This window comes from Macrobrachium nipponense, chromosome 26 (assembly GCF_015104395.2).
Source record: "Macrobrachium nipponense isolate FS-2020 chromosome 26, ASM1510439v2, whole genome shotgun sequence".
NCBI lineage: Eukaryota > Metazoa > Arthropoda > Malacostraca > Decapoda > Palaemonidae > Macrobrachium > Macrobrachium nipponense.
In genome coordinates this window covers 39,712,927-39,729,637 of record NC_087215.1, presented here as the reverse complement: position 1 = coordinate 39,729,637, position 16,711 = coordinate 39,712,927, and the positions used below count along the sequence as shown (strand labels likewise).

Sequence of the window (16,711 nt, the reverse complement as noted above, 5' to 3'; positions counted from 1 at the left end):
ATGGAACACATCACAGGTAATTTCCTCTTTAATTGGCAACATTATCACCCCTAAGAGGATTTCTTCAATTCATATCTCCCGGAATAACTAAGGGGCACGGTAGCTGTTAAGTAAGGGATTTAAATTCATCAGTTGGGGAGACTTCACTAGATGGTAGATAGAGAGATCATGCTGTATATTTTCAGAAAATACAATACTGATTGGAGATAGCAAATGTAAACTGCAGCAAGAAATTAAGTAGTTTGAAAGTGTATGCAAGGCGAGAAAGTTCAGATTAAATTTGAAATGAATGTTTTGTGTAGTGCCTGTATTGTAAAAAGACTTTGGGGTTAAAAAGAATATTGTATGTGAAAGGCTAGCTTGAGAATGTTCCTAGGCGTTCGATCACATGGAAAGAATGGGGTATCATGAATTTATGAAGAGTTAAACTTGGAAGTGTTAAGAGGAAGGAGATGAAGACGTAAAATGTTTTAGGTTGACGTCGCGGAAAGTATTGGAAATGAAGGTTCCTGGTATTTAGGAAGAGTGCGAAAGTGCCACTGTGTGTAAGGGATGTTTGATGCACTGTGTGTGAGCCTCCTGTTTAAGGAGATCTTGAAGCACTTGATGGGAATTTTTTTAGTATACAGTTCAGGCGTGCAGATACTTTTAGTTTTCTGAAAAAGAAAACTATTATCTGTCCGCCCTCAGATCTTAAAACCTACTAAGGCTAGAGGGCCTTAAATTGGTATGTTGATCATCTACCTGCCAATCATCAAACATACCAAATTGCAGCCCATTAGCCTCGGTAATTTTTATTTTATGTAAGATTAAAGTTAGCCAGAATCGTAAGACGAGCTATTATAGGTACCAGCAACGCTGGCTTCAGGACCTTGGCTAAAAGTTTCATGGGTCATGACTGAAATTTTCTTACAGGATTATGCATTGTACAGAATACTCGATTGCGCTGAAGAAACTTCAGCGCATTTTTCACTTGTTTGAATGTGACGTTTACCAGTGTGCTGTTTTTTTTTTATTAGGAACCACCCAATAAGATTATATATCACACACACACACTTTATATATATATATATATATATATATATATATATATATATATATATATATATATATATAAAAGTCATATCACATTACCGTGATTCATATACATATATCGAGCTACAAATGTACTTTAATATCTAATTCGCTCTACCACGGAATTAATATATTTTCATATATGCTTAACCGAAGGGGAATTCTATTGTCGCCTAAGAATTCTCTTCGGTTAAGCATGTATAGATATATTTTAATTCGAGGTAGAGCGAATTAAATATTAAAGGACATTTGTAGCTCGATATATATATATATATATATAATATATATATATATATATATATATCTATATATATATATATCATATATATATATCTATATACACCCGATTGTGTAGAGTGAAAAGAAAGGAAAGTAGCTAGTACTGAACTGAATGGATAAAGAAGAACAATTAGGATAAACATGGGAAATCAGAGCGATAGAGACTGAAGGTGAACGAAGTAAAGGAATTTATTCAATGAATCAGTATGAGGAAAATGGTTGTCGGTGAGTGTCCAGAAAGCGTTTGTGGAGAGTAAGGGTTACCAAGAAATCTGAGCCTAAAAAATGACGAAAGAAAATATTAGTAGACATACTTGGTGTTTGTGCAGGCGAGTTCGCGCACGTGCGAAAAGAAAGCCTTGGTATGAGTTCAGGGCTGAGGTGGGATTCTTGTGGTCTGAGAGAAAGCGCAGAAAAATGTTAGGTTTCGGAGAGAGCCCTTATTGGAAAAAATGAGGCGATAAAAACTGTCCAAAATGAAGTTAGTGGCGTTTAATGTTACTTTATGCTCTATATTTCAAAGGGAGTTTTCAGTTTTTCTTTCGAGGATTACAATCCTTTCCATGTAAACCTGTCTAAAGTTTATATTTCATTCAATTTATGAAAGAAATTTAATTGAATTTTTGCGAAAGAAAGATTTGTACAAGAATAATATTGGTGAAAATTGATGGTAGCATTATCCTAATTTTTCATACAGAGTTCTCTCTCTCTCTCTCTCTCTCTCTCTCTCTCTCTCTCTCTTCTCTCTCTCTCCCCCACACACACACACACACATACACACACACACACACAAAGAAGCAAATCTGAATAAACCAAGATGGAATGCAGTGAAAAAGAAGTAGAGAAGTCACCCACGTTCCTCAGTAGTAAGGGAAGTGTGGGTGTATGGGTGATGACTGATGGTGACTGTAGTAGTGTTGTGTGGGTGAGCGTTTATGTTCCCCGGGAGAATCCCTGAAGATACCGAATTCTCTCGGCATCGTAGGTGTTGGAACAGACAGGATGAAGCTGCTCCTTGAAAAAGCTGGGAGGCAGAAGAATTCAGTGTGGGATTTTACGATGTTGGAATTCTTGTTTGTGCAGTTTGACTTATGTCGATGAAACAGGGAAAAGATTCGCCTTATATTATTTAATCTCTGTTGTAGATTCCAAGGGATGGTAATTTGCATTCGTAGAGTGCAAGAAAGAAGTTGAAGAGTAGAGGATAGTAGGAAAGTTAGGTAGTTGTAGGATGCCATGTTAATGTACTCGTGTGAGGCGTATCTTGTGACAGGGCAAGTGCAATGGCATTTAGGAAGCAGTGGGCGGTTTACTGTCGTAGTTAGCCGAGAGTATGACAAGTTAATGGCGATGTTGAGCGCTCGTAGATGTTTGTGTAGTTAAATGGCCTGATTAGTTGAGCATAAAGGGGAACGGCAAACTCGCCCCATGTGGCCACATAGTCATAGCCGCTTGGGAAACTCTTCTTCACTTCGCCTGCCTTGTGCAGTCTACCCTCAAGTCTTTCTATGGGGGACTCTGATGATATGATTTGTGGAGTAGAACCAAAACAGTTAGTTCCCTTCGATGAAATATTGACTGGAGCCGAGAGTTACCAGATACCTTAAGGGGAGAGAATTGGCTACTTTTTAAGAGTTTATTTGGGAATTGCCATTTTTAGTGGAGAAACCGCCAGGAATTTTGGAACGAACGTGACTACGATTCTCTGGATAGTGGATAAAGAGAGCACGCCATAATACAAGCGCTGAAATATACACCCACACCCACGCGTATATTTTTTTTCACTGGCACATGCGCAACTTTTGTATAATCATTCATAAATAATAAGCCTTAAACACCGTTGAATGTCCAGTTCATAGTATCGCGGAACTAACTTACATCCAAAGAATTATAAATGCTCAGAAACTCTGCTCTGTTCAGCATTCGAACTTGGGCCTTTGGTTCAGAAACAGCTCCGAAAAATCGAGTTTGACCACTTTTCAAAAAATGTGTGTGTGTGATGACGCTGATGAGGTTACGTTAGTTGTTATTGCTACGAAAAAATTTTTTATTTAGCTCCTTCGTTTGAATCCATTTACTTAAAATGCAGTTTGTTGTTGGAATGAATGCAGGTATTTTTCTAAGATTATAGATTTGTTATTTTTCATATTGTAGTTTCAAGGTCGTATTATTCGGCGGTATTTGTTGATTTTACGTAGTTCGCTTTTCGATAGTGATCGCTATCTAGTAGCGAAGGTGACAATTGCTAATGTTTGTCCGTTTGTCTTTTCAGGTGAGACCTGGTTCGAAGTCGATTTGGCCCTGGAAGAAAGAGGTAAGGCGATGACGCCATGGACACTTACGTTCATAGCGTCACCCTCTACGTTGATGACGTCATGTTTGGCCTGCTGTCTCTGTGTCTGTGTCTGTATGTTTTTAATGTCACTCAGAGGCACAAGGAGTGAGACTGTACAAATGGTTGCTGTTACTGCCGAAAGAATCAGAGGTTTTTTCATAGAACCGGAGTGTCTGTGATGGTATCGTAGTTGGAGGAGGAGTCCGAGTGCGTTTGACCTTGAAACGTGGAGATTTACTTCTTGCGCGAGTACCTGCTGCGTTTGCTTGTTTGTTTGTCTAGACTTGAATAAAGATATCACATCTCTCTCTCTCTCTCTCTCTCTCTCTCTCTCTCTCTCAACGTCATGTTACGTCTCACAGCTAAATGGATTACTACTTTGGTGTTGGTGACGTCGAGTTCCATGGCGATTTAGTTCTTGAGTTTGGGATAGGGATGTGGTTCTTCCGTCCTCCCCCAGTCCATCTCGCGACTGAATATGTTGTCTCCTGGAAAGAATGTCTGTCGGAGTAAGTTTTCAGCTCATTGGAAGCAAACATAGTGACCAGTCATGACTGCAGCAGTCAAAATCAATTGAACCCGTTGAAAATGTGTGAGAATTCAGCTTGCGATTCATCTTAGTATGGGGGTCGCGACTAAATGTGTAGAAGCAGCTTGACTGAGAGCTCTCCGACACCTGCTTGTTGAGTCTGCAATGAGGTCTGACAGTTGGTTGCACTTGGGGACGTTGTAAAAGCTGGTACTACTTTGAAAGCTGTTCAGTAGGGATCTATGAAAAGCTTGTTTTAGTGGACTTCAGCAGGACTGGTCCACCATTCAGATGTTGTATCATGGCGATCATTGGAATGAACGTTTTATGTGCTGTTTGGTCTTTACGGGAAGTTCTAAAAGTCAGCGGTTATTGAATCATTTCTTCGTGTAGGTCGCTGAGGGAAAGTGAATGGAAGAGCGTTGTGTAAAGGATTGCGAATGTGTGTCTGGTGTTGTGCAGAGCAGAAGAGTGAGAGTGAGTTTGAGGGAGTGACAGTGGCAGGTGCATTGTGGTGAAGCCGATGAGGCCGGTGACCTCCCTCCCTCCCTCCCTCGGCTCCTAGACCCGGCATCCCCCATTCCCCCTCCTCTTTCCTCCGCTTCCAGTGGTGATGTTCCGGTGTGGATATTGTGTCGGAGGCCTTACCTGTCCTCCTCCTCCTCCGCCCCACCGCCGGTCTTGGTGTCTGCTGGACACCGGCGCAAAATTGTTCAGTTTTCCTTTCTCTCATTGTCATTGTTTCCTCGATTGTTTGATTTGGTCTGTGAAATGACTTGCTTCGGTACTTAGCCCCAAAGTTTCGTTAGGAAGCATAATTGCCGGACCATCTTTTCACTTGTGTTCTGTGTGCCAGTATGACCAACTTCTATGATGTATTTGTTATTTTTTATATTTACCAAAACATGTCAATGATGATCAAACAGAACATCTACTAGCGGTGAACTTGAAATGAGTCATTTGCCTGTTTAACGTGGAAAGTGAATTTGAAATTTCCCCTGAGCAGCGCTTGAACGTTAACCTTGAAAGTTTGCAACGGCCTCCGCGCCTCAGTTGAAGTGCAGCATGAACCAGTTTTACTGAGCATATCAACACAAGCTTGAAGCGAAGTTTAAGTATCCCTTTTGAAATGCTTCTTCAAACTTCAGTGAAAACTTTGTATTTGAATGGATGACATTGACAGTCTAATCATGGGAATGCGGATATACTAATACGAACTAATACATAAAGGAAATTATAATGAAATGAAATTATATAAGTTACGTTTATGGGTTTGTCTGAACCTTTAATAAATTAAAAACTAATGATTGTTTAGTGTTTTTCAGAGTTAGCGTTGTATGCCATTTCATTATATTTTTTAAGGTTTGTGGTAAGTATGATAGTATACATTCAGAAGCTGTTATGAAGTTTTTATTTTTTAATTTCTCCATATTTTTAAACTTTGGTGAACATTTCGTCCATTCCCTAAATGCACCATTATTTTTATTTTTGTATATTTTAAGCTAAGATTATTTTTTCTTGTTGGAATTCCTGGTGTTTGTCGTTAGGCATCATGTTATGTACTATTGTTTTTCGAGTGATGTTTATCTTGGGAAATGAGGATTTATCATCCCCAAGGGCTTATAAAGTTAAAAAGCAGAGTAGTTGGCGTGAAGGAGCTATTAAAACCTATTAACACTGAGAATCAAGGTTTTTGCTTACTGAAGGAGAGAGCAACTGTTTACTGCCAGAGGCACATTTGAGACGATTGCAGCGTTGTTTCATAATAAGTTTGTTCTAATTCTCATGATATAATCACTCGTTGCGAGGTTGCATAAGCTTTCTCTCGTTTTCTGTGTTCGTGTGTTGAGTGTGTTCTGTCATGGAACTGGAAATGGAAAACGTTCGATGATACCATTATCAAAAATAGTTAATTCGATAGCGGTGCCCCACCACTGATAATTGCATAGGGGTAAAGGTCTCTCTCTCTCTCTCTCTCTCTCTCTCTCTCTCTCTCTCTCTCTCTCTCTCTCGTTTCTGTGCGAGATCCTGTTAAAACACACTTTTGTTGGTATATATTCACACAAGTCTGTTTTTCGATAGAATTTAATTTATACATTTATGTTCAAATAGGGATTTTTGTTAGTGCATAGATGGTACAGACATTTCGTAAAGTTTGTAGGCTTAGGTCGAACAATTTATGATGATGAAGATTGTAATGCTGCTTGTAATGCCCTTCGGATAGTAATTTATATTTAGATTGGTGATATTTACTCTGAGGTAAGACTGCATTGAAAATAGAAAGGTCATTCACAAATCGCGTGATTTGAAGAAAACCACTCGAATGACCTTACTTACGGCTAAACGCGAACTGTTGCTAATCTGACTTGAAATGTTGTAGACATCAAACACTGATCAGTATTTGAAGCAGCCTCGACCTAAACTTTGATCTTCCCTATCCTGAAAACTTCGTCATAAGCAAAGTCCAATAGAAAATCATATAAAAGAACCTTTGCAAAATTTTCAGTATGATGTGTTTTTCCCAGTAGAAGACCATTGGTAATATTTTCTGAACCCCGTGTTTCTTTATTAATGAAGATTGTTTTCCCTACACAAAAATATTCCAGCGAAAGTACGTTAAGTTGAGTTTATGAATTTTTTGCGGTTTAGTTCAGTTGTTCGGATCAATCCCTTGTAGTGGCAGTTTTGGCATCCCAAGTTATAAACGTTTTTGTATTTGCAATGCAGAATTATAAATATTCCTTAGTATAAGTATCTGAGTCACCTCTTAAGAACTAATCGTCAGCAACATTTGTTGAATCCTTATAACTGTAGTGAAGCATGTTTATTTATACAGACCATTGACAAGATCTCTATTTCTATTTTTGTACGAGTGTAGCAACTTTCTCTTGGCTGTTTCTATCTGATGAGACCCCCTTCGCCCCCAATCACCAGCCAGTCATTGTGATAAACTCTTCAGCAGGAAATTCACTTCCCTTTCTGGTCTTTCTGAATGGAGTGTCTATTGGGAACGGATGGAGAGGGGCTCCCTGGTACTTATTCTGTCTATAATTTGTCTCGACATTGGGAGCAGAATGTCACGTCTTGCGGCAGACATTTTCTCCTCACAGGAATACTTGCGTGGTGAAAGAGGGACAAAAAGAGTGAATCATATCGTAGTGCAGAATTTATAACAGGCATACGAGTATAGTTAATAAGTGATCTTCAAATACTTATCCCGTTTACTGTTTCGAAATTATTGCTTTATCAGATGACTCTTCTTATCAAATGTGAAGTTCTATTCGTTTTTATTGCTCGCTCTCCTGTTATCTTGATGTAGATCTCCGCCCCTCTCATGAGAAATGCTGTTCTGATTTTTCACAGTTGAAAATTGCAAGTACTTTTGTATCATTTCACAAATGCTCTTGCCATTATGGTTAAGGACTCTTTGTTGTTTGTACTTAGTTTTAAGTAACGGCTGAAGGTACCCGCATTTGTATTTATTGCATTTGAATAACCACCACCTCCCCCCCCCCTCTCCCTCATAGGGCTTTATCGATTTGTTCGCATAGTTTTCTCCCGTTAGTGTTTTATGAGCGCCCGAGTCATACCCAAATCCCCAACTTATCTTTGATATAAATGGCTTCCAGTGCTGCCACTTGTCAGCCCACCCAGCTGTGAATGTGTAACTTGTTCATGTTCTTTTCCGGTCAAAGTAGAAGGGCGTTGAGCGAGCAGCCTAACCCCTTGGCGCGCGCACACACACACACACACACACGCACACACACACACACACACACACACGTACCGTAACAGGTTGGTTGCAGAAGAACGTCGGAAACTTCAATAATAATACGTGAAGCGTTAGCAGCCGAATTGTGGATTTGCCCACATGCAAAAAGCTTTTATTGTCTTTTTGCACATCCACAAGCATCATCAACACTGCGTCGAAACCTACTCCTTATGGTCACACACTACCATTCACCTCTTATTTTCCACATATTTTTCAATATTAATGATGCCGGTGACCTAGATCAACCAAACTACTTTCCTCTTACATGTGAAATATGATTGTTATGGGGCTTTGCCCGTTTTGTTGATAAGTCTCAGTGCTTAATATTTGCTAGAGGATAAGTGTTAAGGCGCAGTTGTAGTGACAGGGTGGAATCCAGGTTTTCAAATTACGCTCACTGGATGTTTAATGCACACCAGGCTCTTCACTGGATAGTCATGCTGTTAGTTCAATACCTGTGTGAGGTGCCATTCACGAAGTATGGCATTTTTTGTTTTGTCGTGCTTCTGTTTAAACGCTTGATGCCTCTTGGTACTTAGTACTTTCAAGTGCTACTGGTGTAAGATGTAAATGATTTTCTGGAGTGGTCGTGGCTGTTAGCCTTGGAACTTTTCATAAATAATTTCTGAATAAATATATTAGGAATTCACTAGATCACATTTTCTTTTTGTGTTGTCGTTGGTTTGCCCCCTGTGTTTTAGAGTATTAAAGGGGGTGGGGGCGCGGGGCTTGAATTGTATTTGGATATAAGAATCCACATAGGGTGAACATAGTAGACCACAGCCATTCATTTATTTATTTATTTTTTATTTTTTTATCTTCTGGAGGGCTGTTTGTCATGCTGTCTAAGAAAGGCACTTCATTTAACAGAGAGAATACGTACCAAACAAGCAGAATGAGTTTTACTTAATTTAGTTTTGCGTGTGTATAAAAAGAATCTGATATATAAGTTCGTCAAAGCTGTTTTTTGTAGGACCGTAAGCTTTTGCATTACTACTCAATACAGCTGTAAATTCATTAACGAAGATCGTTTTTGATGTGCAAGTTATAGGTTCGTTGATGTTTGCATTTACATCAAGGTGAACAAGAGTGTGTGGTTGGTTGGTTTATGCCAGCACGGGAACTGGCCCGAAGGTGGAAGGTGGCCAGTAATGGCTGTAAGTGTGAAAAGTAAGAAGACGACTATTGTAGATCCCCGGACTCTTGACATGCATTTATATTAACACTTTTGTTTTGAAAATCCACGTTTCTTCCAGATGAAACTGGTCTTCGTTTGATTCTGGACCTAAATGAACGGTCAGAATTCCTTCCTCACCTGACCTGGGCTCCTTTTTTATTGACTCAGCTCCTTGAGTAGTTTTTATTTTAATTTTTTCCTCAGAGCCAAAATTACGTTTTGGTATTGAACGATGGAATGACAAGACCATCTCCTTCTTATTCTTTCAACTTGCAGATACGAGTAAGAGACGAGTAAATAAATCATCGCCGAACGGAGTAAATTCATCATTGTTAGTGATAGGCCAAAGGAAGAACATTATTTAATAAAATGAATAATCTTTATGAGCAGTAAAATTTTCAATAGTTTATGACTGAAAGACATAGCTTTTGGAATCGCATGTGCCCATCGGTAGCGAAGGCCTAGATTTAGTAGAAGCCATGACGGAGCGGTAGTTCTCGGCCTCACGATTACTGACCGAATTCACTCCCAGACTATTTCTCACTGGTCCACCCAGCTGGAAATGCCTATCAGCATCTGCAGGAGGTTAAAAAAAAAATAGAAGAAGAAGGTAGGGCTAGCAACTTCGTTCCTAAGGATTTGCTGAATTCATCCGGCGCGTCTCCCTCCAAAGGAGATAAGGTGTAAGGGGTGTGTGTGTGTGTGTGTATGTATGTATATATATATATATATATATATATAGATATATATATATATATATATATAGTGTGTGTGTGTTCGCAAAGAGAGAGAAAGAGAGCACAAACAGAAGGAAGGAAGCAGTCGACTCCGCTTGTTGAGCACTAGTGCCATAACTCCTTCTGCTCAGTTGGAGGATGTTAGGTCATTGGCGTGGTCGCCGGCAAATCGGGTTATATATGTAGTCTACAGCTGGTGGTAGCCAGGGACAGCTGGCACCTGATGGTAGCTGCTACTATTGCTGCCGCAGCTGTGTATTGTTTATCCTTTGGATGACACGGTTGGCGCTCTAGAGGATTGCCCTCCATTTCTCGTTACTTGAACTGAATTAAGGTAGATTTCCTGTCGATGGTTGAAATCGTTCTGTTGTTCTGAAATGTTTGGGTTCAGCTCTTGCTCCGTCGAGTCTTCGATTGGAAAAAACTTTGCTTACCGGGAGTTGGTATTTTTATAGGTCCTCTGTGAAATTCCGCCACATGTGTCTTGCTTTATCTTCCACCATCTTCAAATTATATTCTCTCTCTCTCTCCTCTCTCTCTCTCTCTCTCTCTCTCTCTCTCTCTCTCTCTCTCTCTCTCTCTCTCAAATATATATATATATATATATATATATATATATATATATATATATATATATATATATATATATATATATGCACTTTCACTTAGGTTTCTTACAGTTTGAATACAATAGTTTAGAGAACGAATGTGCAGTGAAACAAGAAATCCGACGCCGAAAGGATCCTTGCACGTTAACCTACGTGATGCAGAATGCAGAGTGCATTTAATGATAAGGGATTTATGTAAGTGCGAGGTTCGATTTTCCCGTGATTATCTGATGACTATCATTATTCGAACGTTCTTCACGCGACCGCGATCCACTTTTGATAATTACAGTCATTCATTTGCCATTGTCGCCTGATCGTGGGTCGGGCTCATTGTTATGCGGCATTGGAATTTGATTGGAGGGTCGCTTTTTTCGAGGTTGGTAGATGATTTAGGTCGTTTTCTGATTTCTGGATTTTTCATTTTCAGAAGTGTGAGTAGACTGATTCTTGGAATGGGACGTGTACGCATGCTTACACAGTTTTGTGGTATTCAACCTTGCCTAGCTGATGTAACTGTGTAGATAGTTAGGGAAAATATTTTGAGGCGGGAGCCGGTGCCCGGCTTAACGCTGCCACTTTATATTTTAAGGAGAAAATGCTCAGGACTTGCTGACAGTAACTTTAACCGAGCATTGAAACCTTGCCAAGTTTTCATCTCTAGACTCTAGTTTTATGTAGTAGTGATACCGCTTCACACTTCACCTCTCTGTTAGACGTTTTGGGAAAGAAATGTGTTGACAATCATTATTTTTTCCCTAATTTGAAATACTGATTGCATGAAGGGAGTTGGCATGTATTTGTATGGGTCACAGGCGATGCAGTGTAGTTTTTGGTGCCAAAGGTTTTGAATAAGTCATTATTTTTAATTAATCATTGATTGTTCATTAGTTTCAGCTATGTGCAATTGCTGCATGTTTTATATAGTTGTATGCATGTGTGGAAAACACATTAGTACAAGGTGGGCGATTCTGTCGTCTTGCAACATATAATAGCCGTTATCATTATTAGTGGACTTTATTTCTTGGATGGATCCAAATGCACTCATTACTGTAGTTAGAAAAGACCTAGGATTACCTACTTATTGGAAGTACTTAGTTTGGGATAATGCTCTTGATATATGTCATATTAGTTGCAGAATTTCGTTGTAGTTTGCCCTGGTTTGATATGCTTCCTCTTACATGCGTGTGCACAGAAGAACAGTACGTCCAGAGCAGTCTTAATGAATGTGGGTGTGTCAACACCAGCAGCCTCTCTCTCTCTCTCTCTCTCTCTCTCTCTCTCTCTCTCTCTCTCTCTCTCTCTCTCTGCTTTTAGGAATGTTTGTACATTATCTTCCCAGGAAATTCCCTTCCTCTTACAATGACGCTGCTTAGCTCGTATTCATCGAGAGTAGGGAGTGGAGACTGAACTTGTTGCGTTGTTACTTTCGCTGTTTGCACATTTTCTTTTTTCTTTTTTGGTGCTTTAAACCCAGGGCTATTTAAAGTGACCTAAAATCTCATCGACTCACCCAAGATTATCTTAGCGTTAGGGTCATTCACTTGTAACTGTTCAAGATAATTGACTTGGAGATTGGACTTTAAACTTGAGACGGTGACCCGGAATTTGTAAAAAATTTAATTGGACAACATAATCTTCCTTTTTTATACAGTTACAGTTACGCGTTGATTCATTTTTATGAGAAGTAGGCTTAATCTACAAAACGAGATAAACCCTGACTCATTAAGCTGTACCACTTCTGCTATTGAAGTTAATTTATTTTTGTGTATGCTTATGTACACCATGCGCACACTCAGAACTGAAAGTATTTGCAAATCTTGTTAAAGACATACATTCGATCATATAGAAATACTTATCTAAGGCAGTTTTGTCTGTCAAGCAGAAATATGAATGTTTAATACACCAATAAAGATTTTACCTAAATTTGTGCAAATTGTGACTTATATTTCAGGGTTTGGAACAGAACACTGTATTTTGTTGCTTGAGCGAATGACGTTGAATTTTCATCTCCTGCCTTCAGGTTTTCGAAAGGGTGCCGATGGACCTTTCTTGGCCTGCCCTGTTTAAAGGAATGGTTCTGTCTTAGAGAGGCCATTTTATTGTGTGGGTAGACTGGTCCTTTAACGACTGTCGTCATGTGTCTCCGTAGATCATAGTTGGGGGCGGATATGAGGAAGGAAGGCATTCGGCTCCCTTTTCAAGGATTATGCCACTGAGGCGTCTGATCCCAGCTGGTCGTCATGACGCGTATCCTCAAGAGCCCTAACCCTAAGGTCCTTTCAAGAATACCCCCTTGTTTTCAAAGGAACTTTAATTGGAGTTGATTTAAATGTTCATCTCGTTCTTTGAATTAGTGCAGGTCCTTGTCTGCTCGTTCGTTTTGTTTATTCATCGCTAAAAGAATTGGCTGCTTGTGACTTTCATTTAGTCGTGGCCCTCTCATTTTATTTGTAATCTTTCATAGGTAAATGATATCTTGTTTCATTTGTATAGATTTATATGCATATTAATCATTATTTATTGTTTTATTTATTTATCACTGTTTCATTGATCTTAATTTATGAAAGTATTGTTAAAAGTTTTCTAAGACTTGGTGATATGGAATGTCGTTAAAGGATTGGTAGTCAGGATCTTCAAAACTACTGAGGCTAGGGGACAGATCATCGGTATGTTGATCACCCACCCTCCAATCACCAAACATGCCAAAAATGCAGCCCTCTAACTTCAGTAGTTCTGATTTTATTTAGGGTTAAAGTTAGTCATAATCGTGCGTCTGGCAACGCTATAGGACAGGCCACCACTGGGCCGTGGCGGAAAGTTACATTGGCCGCGTCTCGTACAGCATTATACGCTGCACAGAAAACTCGATTTCGCCGAAGAAACTTCGGGGTATTTTTTACATATTCAGGTTTGTTTATCAGTGCAGTTATTGAGTCAAGATTTTTGTAATTCAACATTATCTCGTAATCACCGCGTTATTACATCGATGATGTCTTTGGGGCAAATATGAATTGGCCTCACTTATCTGTAACTGTTGGAGGCGAAATATTTTAACTTTTCATTGCTTTATGCATAAGGAAATTACTGTGCCAACGTTTAAATTTATTTATCGTACCGGTATTGAATATTGGCAATGCCGAAATGAATCACTCTTTTGTATAGAAACGTTAGCTGAAAGCAAAAGGTTCCGTTATATAACTGACATATCACTGTAGTTTCTATGAAAGCATAACCTGATTGACTCTGCTGATGAGTCACAGCCTTAGTGACAAACAACTTCTGGACATTTGTTATGCATTCCAGGGGCCATGAAAGAGTGTTTTTTGTAAACAACTTTTAAACCGGAGTATGGATTTCCATGCGACTGAAGCCCTGACTGTTTCTAACATTGTCCTAATTTATGATAGTACAGTGAATGGACAGATGTGCTTAATTCACTTGTTTACTCTTAAAAAGACCAACTTCTTGTCTTTCTCAGACCGTTTCGAACAAGAGGTGCTTAATGGCATATCTGTGACGCAGAGCCATCCTCCCCCTTAGCTAATTATTTGACATTTAACCATAACTCAAACAACGATTAGAAAAGGTATAGTGTAGGATACGCTATACCGACGTCCTTGATGCAGGTCACCATTTTTGCGGATGGTTGGGTGGCTAAGATCAGCTTTAAACCTCATTTTCTTAAGTAAAAAAGTGAATGAAACACATAAGGTAATGCAGAGTACTTCCGAAAATTAGGACGAAGTTTGAAACTGAGCGCTTTAGTGGCATGGAAATCCTTAAGTCGGTTTAAAAGTTGTTTCCGAAAAACACTGTCATGGCCTCGGCAATGCATAGTAGTAATAAACAGTTAACTAAGGCAGTACGCAGTTATTTAATGCAAACTTTTAATTTTTAAATTAGGTGTAAACCATATTTTTCATATACGTGTATGATTTTATGAAGATTGAAAGAGGCGATTGCCTGCTGGGTCTTGGTAATTTCAATAATAGATTTAAAATTGCTATGCCGTTTGTTGAAAGGAAAGTTTTTTTGTTTTTTTTAAGAAGATATAAATCTATTCTTGTCAGCTGATTAACACCGCTGATCCTATCTGTTTTTATCACAAAAACGAAATAAGATTTCAGAGCACAAACCATACATACAATATTTATATATGCCCATTAATATCAGTGTGGACGGTAAGAGCAGTGCCCAAAGGCATACTAGTGATGCATTTTAAACCAATGTAAAAAGATCTTTGCGGTGCCTTGTTGGACAGTTTCTCGTGAATGTATTTTTATGAGTCTTCCCTCCACATTAGAAGCGCAGAGGTTCACATGCAGTGTCGACCCAGTAGGAAAAGAAAAAAAAAATGTAATAGCGTAATGACCCGAAAAATCTACACGTAGGATATGAGCACCTTTATTTATACTGCATTAGGGTCCATTTTCCCCTCCTACATTGAAGTGAAATGGCCTCTGCAGTATCGTCTGGGTGAGGGATAATTGGCCTCAGTTGAGCGAGTAAGTTCATATTCTTTACTGTTAGTAATAGTAATAGGGGTTGGGGAGCCGGGATTTTGGTTGCTAAGGGGCGAATGGAAGTTCGTTTTGTCATTTCGGTCATCTCTCTCTTCGTTTTACTATTATTATTGTCATCACAATCATGATCTCAGCCATAAGTCTCTTGTTTTTACTCTCGCATTATTTTTGTTTTTTGGACTAAATTAAGTTAACGTGGTGCAAAAGATGATTTCCCCCAGTTCACACTGGTATTCGATTTCAACTTTCGCTTCCACCTGAATGACCTCTGAAAAGAGCATTGGAAAGGAGTTTTTCTGTGTGGTGAAATCTCGTGTAGAAATTCAACGAGGCCCACAGCAATTTGTAGTCAATGGCGACTATTGTGCAGGATCAAGGCACAAGGCCTTCGATTGTTGTTGATGGTGGTGAACCAGTTGTATAAATTGTCCATTGTAGGGGACATGCCGAGGGAGAGATGGCGTCGGGGCAGGGGAGCGTTGTATTATTAGAGATGACACACGCCAGGTCCCTGCTCTTATTGAGCAGCCTTACTCCTCCACCTTTCTCTCCCCCCCAAAACCCCCGCTGTAGCCACTCTCAGCTCTGCAAGATTGATCATGGTCCATAGCAGCGTGTCTGAGAGATGTTTGTCCTATTTGAGCCTCCGTCTCAACCGATGGCTTTTCAGTTGACAGCCGTTGGGACGCTGTTGTCTGTCTCTGCTTCCCGCTGTTAGGAAACCATACAGACAGACAGACGCTTTGCCCTACTTTCGTTAAGAGGCTGATGGTCGGTATGATGATTACGGCCTGTGGAATGCACAGGGAGTTAAATGCTTGAGACAGACGCCCTCTCTCTCTCTCTCTCTCTCTCTCTCTCTCTCTCTCTCTGTGGTGTGTGTGTGTGGTGTGTGTGTGTGAGAGAGTGAATGTTCGTGTAGGTTCCCCTACAATACTTTATAAAAGGAATGGTCTCTTTAGGATTTTTTTTTATTGTTTACTATTCTGTTGACGTTTGTACGATGCATAAACTCATTCATGTCGGCGACCGACATTTCCTGAAAACAAGCCTTTGATGGCTTTATTGAACCAGTGAATGCACACTACACGTCAATACGTTTGTATTCCCTCGGTGCCACACGTAGTACAATAAATATTAAATTGTAAAAGCTTGAATGGGTAGCGTCTGAACTGAATGGTTATTTTTCTCTCTGTTTTAATTTGTTGCTTGACATTTGAAACAGCTCCTGAATAGGTCAGGTTGATGTAATAACTCCGGGGACATAATTGTGCGGTTGAGCGTGGATGATGTATTGGATTGCCGTTCCAAAGTGAATTTTCGTGTTGAGGGATGTCGGGCCTCGTATTGTTCTCCGCAGTGGGGCGATTTGCAGCGATTATCCCCAATTCATTATGCGTCGGGTCGACTACAAACATACGTCCCGTGACCTGCAGATGTTTGTGACATTTTATATGCATTGCACCTTTCTCTCCTGCTGGTGTTGGCTGTTAGCGCCTTTTTTTTTTTTTTTTTTTTAACATATGACAAAGAATGTATTCAGGTATTCCGTTGGTAAAGATGCTGGGCTATAAAGAATTGCGTTTTTTTCTAGCTTGTTTTTATGATATATATGTAGTTTAGCTGTAAATTATTTGGCGCCAGATTAATGCATTGTTCAGGTTACCTGGTTTCAGC

General features: G+C 39.5%; 1 protein-coding gene across 34 annotated transcripts in view; it reads left to right on the top strand.

Moving 5' to 3' along the window:
- Nucleotides 1-16,711, top strand: part of LOC135200192 (ankyrin-2-like) — a 702,328-nt gene that overhangs the window by 79,530 nt on the left and 606,087 nt on the right. The window contains exon 2 of one of the 34 annotated variants that reach the window (XM_064228593.1): nucleotides 3,626-3,667. The exons of the other annotated variants lie outside the window; for them this stretch is intronic. Within the exon in view, the coding sequence (XP_064084663.1) occupies nucleotides 3,626-3,667 (42 nt within the window). The remainder of the gene's footprint in view (nucleotides 1-3,625; nucleotides 3,668-16,711) is intronic. 34 annotated transcript variants of the gene reach the window in all.